At 29.3% G+C, this 3,337-nt stretch overlaps 1 protein-coding gene across 1 annotated transcript; it reads right to left on the reverse strand.

The window, feature by feature from the left end:
- Positions 1-288: 288 nt before the first annotated feature.
- LOC149192571 (zinc transporter 7-like) lies at positions 289-2,425 on the reverse strand. The gene is made up of 2 exons (XM_089406988.1): positions 2,294-2,425; positions 289-594 (listed from the first exon to the last, which is right to left on the reverse strand). Exons 1-2 carry the CDS (start codon positions 2,423-2,425, stop codon positions 289-291), a joined length of 438 nt encoding a protein of 145 aa, XP_089263114.1.
- Positions 2,426-3,337: the final 912 nt, after the last annotated feature.

Here is a 3,337-nt window from a genome sequence, read left to right on the forward strand (position 1 = left end):
TTAAAATTAAATTATTATTATTTATTAAAAATCTATAATTTTTTTAAATTGAATTTTACCATAATCAATAATCTCTTTATTTCAAGAAAAAAATTATTACTTACATCGATCTCTGTAACCTAAATCTACAGGTATTGGAGGCAGGGTCGAACATTTCAATTACGAGTTACCCTAAAAGTTCGAACATGCGACGAATGAAATCACAAGAATTTTCAATACGTTCAACTTGTGGGCCTAAAGCATGAAGAGGCAAACTCAACAGACTGTTCTCGATTTTAGGGTTTGGGTTTATGCCCATTTGGCCAACAAGGACATGGCACCTGCTCCCAGAAAGAGGGCCGAGTAACACCATAGTTGAAGCCTGCCACTGTTCATCATGCGCCGACCCAGGAAATCCGTAGCAATGAGATCCACCAAGGCCATATAGATCAGAATTCCAGATGAAATTGCGTCGAATAATCCCTCAACAATCAAGGCTGTCGGGCTGTTTTCGTTATAAGTGGACGAGATGCCGATTCCTATTGCTATCCCCATTGGCGTCGTTAGCGAAAAGGCCAATGCCATAAAAACTGTAGTTACATTCTTGAATCCCGCCTGCATAATTCACGCATGCCTCATCAATAATTGACATGGTAATTGATTTAAATAAAATTTCTGACAAAAGTAGTCTAGCTAAGATTCCTGAATTCCGTTTCAAATTTTTACAAATTTGCATTTTAGATTTCAAGAATGATACTTATATTAAAACTTTCAAAAAAAAATCATTATATATATATATATATATATATATTTTTTATATTTATTCTTCGCATCCAGAATCATTATGTTTTTTTTAAATAGTCAGCTTGCATGTCTGTATGGGTAGACTCAAAAATAATAAAGAACAAAATGCATCAAATTGATTAGTATTATAAAATGTGAAAAAAAGTAAGTAAAATCTAATAACATAAATAACAAATCTGAAATATGAAGTTCAATATAGAGAATAAGACTTGGAAATTAAAAGTAGATTTAAAGTAATCTCAACATATCAAAAAATTAATGTCTTAATCACTACTTTTATGGGATCCAAATTTATTTAACAATAAGTATGTGTGCAGATTATCTTTTGTGCAGATAACAGAAAATGAACATCTAGTTGAATTTCACATCACTGATGATCTCTTTTGCAATAGACTTAATAGCTACTGTAATTGCTGTCATAAAAAAATTAGAAAAATGAAAAAATGAGTTTTAAATTTTTTATGTTTTTAAATATAAAAACTTATCTTTCTCTATATTATTTTAATTAAAAAAACTTATATTTTGTAATAAGTAACTTAGTTAGCTACAATTTTTTAATATAGAATTTCTATAATCTTTTTAATATAGAAACTATTGCTTTTCATTCTTAATTTTTTAACGAAAAATTTATCTAATTTTTAATATAAAATTAAAAAAAACAAAAAACAAAAAACAAAAAAAACAAACAAACAAACAAACAAAAACTAGAGCTTTTCATCCTTATTTTTAAGAAAAAACTTCTCTCAATTTTTAATATAAAATTTCTAAAAAACTATAATTTATAATTCTATCTTTTAATATAAAAACTTCTCCAAATTTTAATATAAAAACTCATAATCAATCAAAGAAATATGAAGATCAATCTTATTTCTTGCCCCATACCAGCGAATTTGGTAACCACGACATAGTTGTGTTAACCTAGGAGATGTCTATGAGTTTGTTTAAGTGGCATGTCTTAGGTTTAAACTTCACATTAAAAAAAATTAATCTAGATTTAATTAGTACCAAATATTAAATTCAAATTTCATTAAAAAAATTAAAGATAAAAATCGCTTTAAGAAATTAAACTTCTCAAAAAAACATATTAAATCAACTTTGACAAAATATATATATACATAGTATATTATTATTATAATATTACCTGAGCTATGCACCCACCGAGACCCATGCCTTCGAAAAATTGATGAAAAGTAAGAGCTGCAAAGAAAGGTCTTATGGTGCATGGAACTTGGGATGCTCCCAATGTTACGATATATTTATGTTAACCTATGAAATGTTTATAAATTTATTTAAGTGGCATTTAATCTGCGCCAAGTCTTAAGTTCAAACTTCATTAAAAAGAATTGAGGGAGATCAATTAGTACCAACTATTAAATTCAAATTTCATTAAAAAAATAAAAATAAAAATCGCTTTAAAAAACTAAACTCCCCAAAAAAATTATTAAATCAACTCGGACCCAAAAAACATATATATATATATATATGTATACATATCCTATATTTTTATTACCTGAGCTATGCACCGGCCGAGACCCATGCCTTCGAAAAATTGATGAAAAGTAAGAGCTGCAAAGAGAGGTCTTATGGTGCATGGAACTTGGGATGCTCCCAGTGCTATCCCAATTATCACCGAATGCGCCATGATACCTGCCTCCAATATCTGTAGATTTAGGTTACAGTATTCCAATTATCACCGAATGCGCCACGATACCTATCTCCAATACCTGTAGATTTAGGTTACAGTATCCCAATTATCACCGAATGCGCCACGATACCTGCCTCCACTACCTGTAGATTTAGGTTACAGAGATCGATGTAAGTAATAATTTTTTTTGAAATAAAAAGATTATTGATTATGGTAAAATTCAATCTAAAAAATATAGATTTTTAATTAATAATTATAATTTAATTTTAAAATTAAAAATAATTTTTTAAATAAAATATTTTATTTTTTTAATTTTTATAATAAATAATTAGATGGTAAATTTCAGAAATATCTCGTAATCTGAATCTTATTCACTGTGAATTATGCAGAAAATAAGAAAACTTTGTTATTATTATAAATTTCCATAATAGTACAGATTACATACATTACACAATATATTTTTTTTTGTAAACTGAGGCGATATTCTATTACTGAAAATAAAAGATACTACATACATAGGCAGGCCTCAACCCGCCCTTAAGGGAAACCGGGTGACCATCGAAAGTTTTTAACAGCCATCCACAAAAAGTATATAACCAGTCTATCTAACCATGCAAAAAGCCCAACTATTGGTTCTACATTCAAACTGTTTTTTCTTTGAAGCATTACCATCCAAGATTACAAAATAACAAAAAGAAACAGAGAAAAACCTCCTTGCAGCAATTCCATATCCTACTGATTCTTTATATCTGGCTTGGGTCCGCTCTCTGCCTTGATCTCCATTCCACTTTCTTTAAACAGCTGCAGAATTTTGTCCATCTTTCGGTCTTGCATCAGAAGAGTAACCTGGATATTCTTCAGCTCCCTTTTGAGGGTGGGGAAGCCTTGAGCCAATTCCACCATCTCCAT

Source organism: Pinus tabuliformis, chromosome 2_2 (assembly GCF_031772625.1).
Source record: "Pinus tabuliformis cultivar Carrire ecotype Pingquan chromosome 2_2, CPIR1, whole genome shotgun sequence".
In the NCBI taxonomy this organism is placed as follows: Eukaryota; Viridiplantae; Streptophyta; class Pinopsida; order Pinales; family Pinaceae; genus Pinus; species Pinus tabuliformis.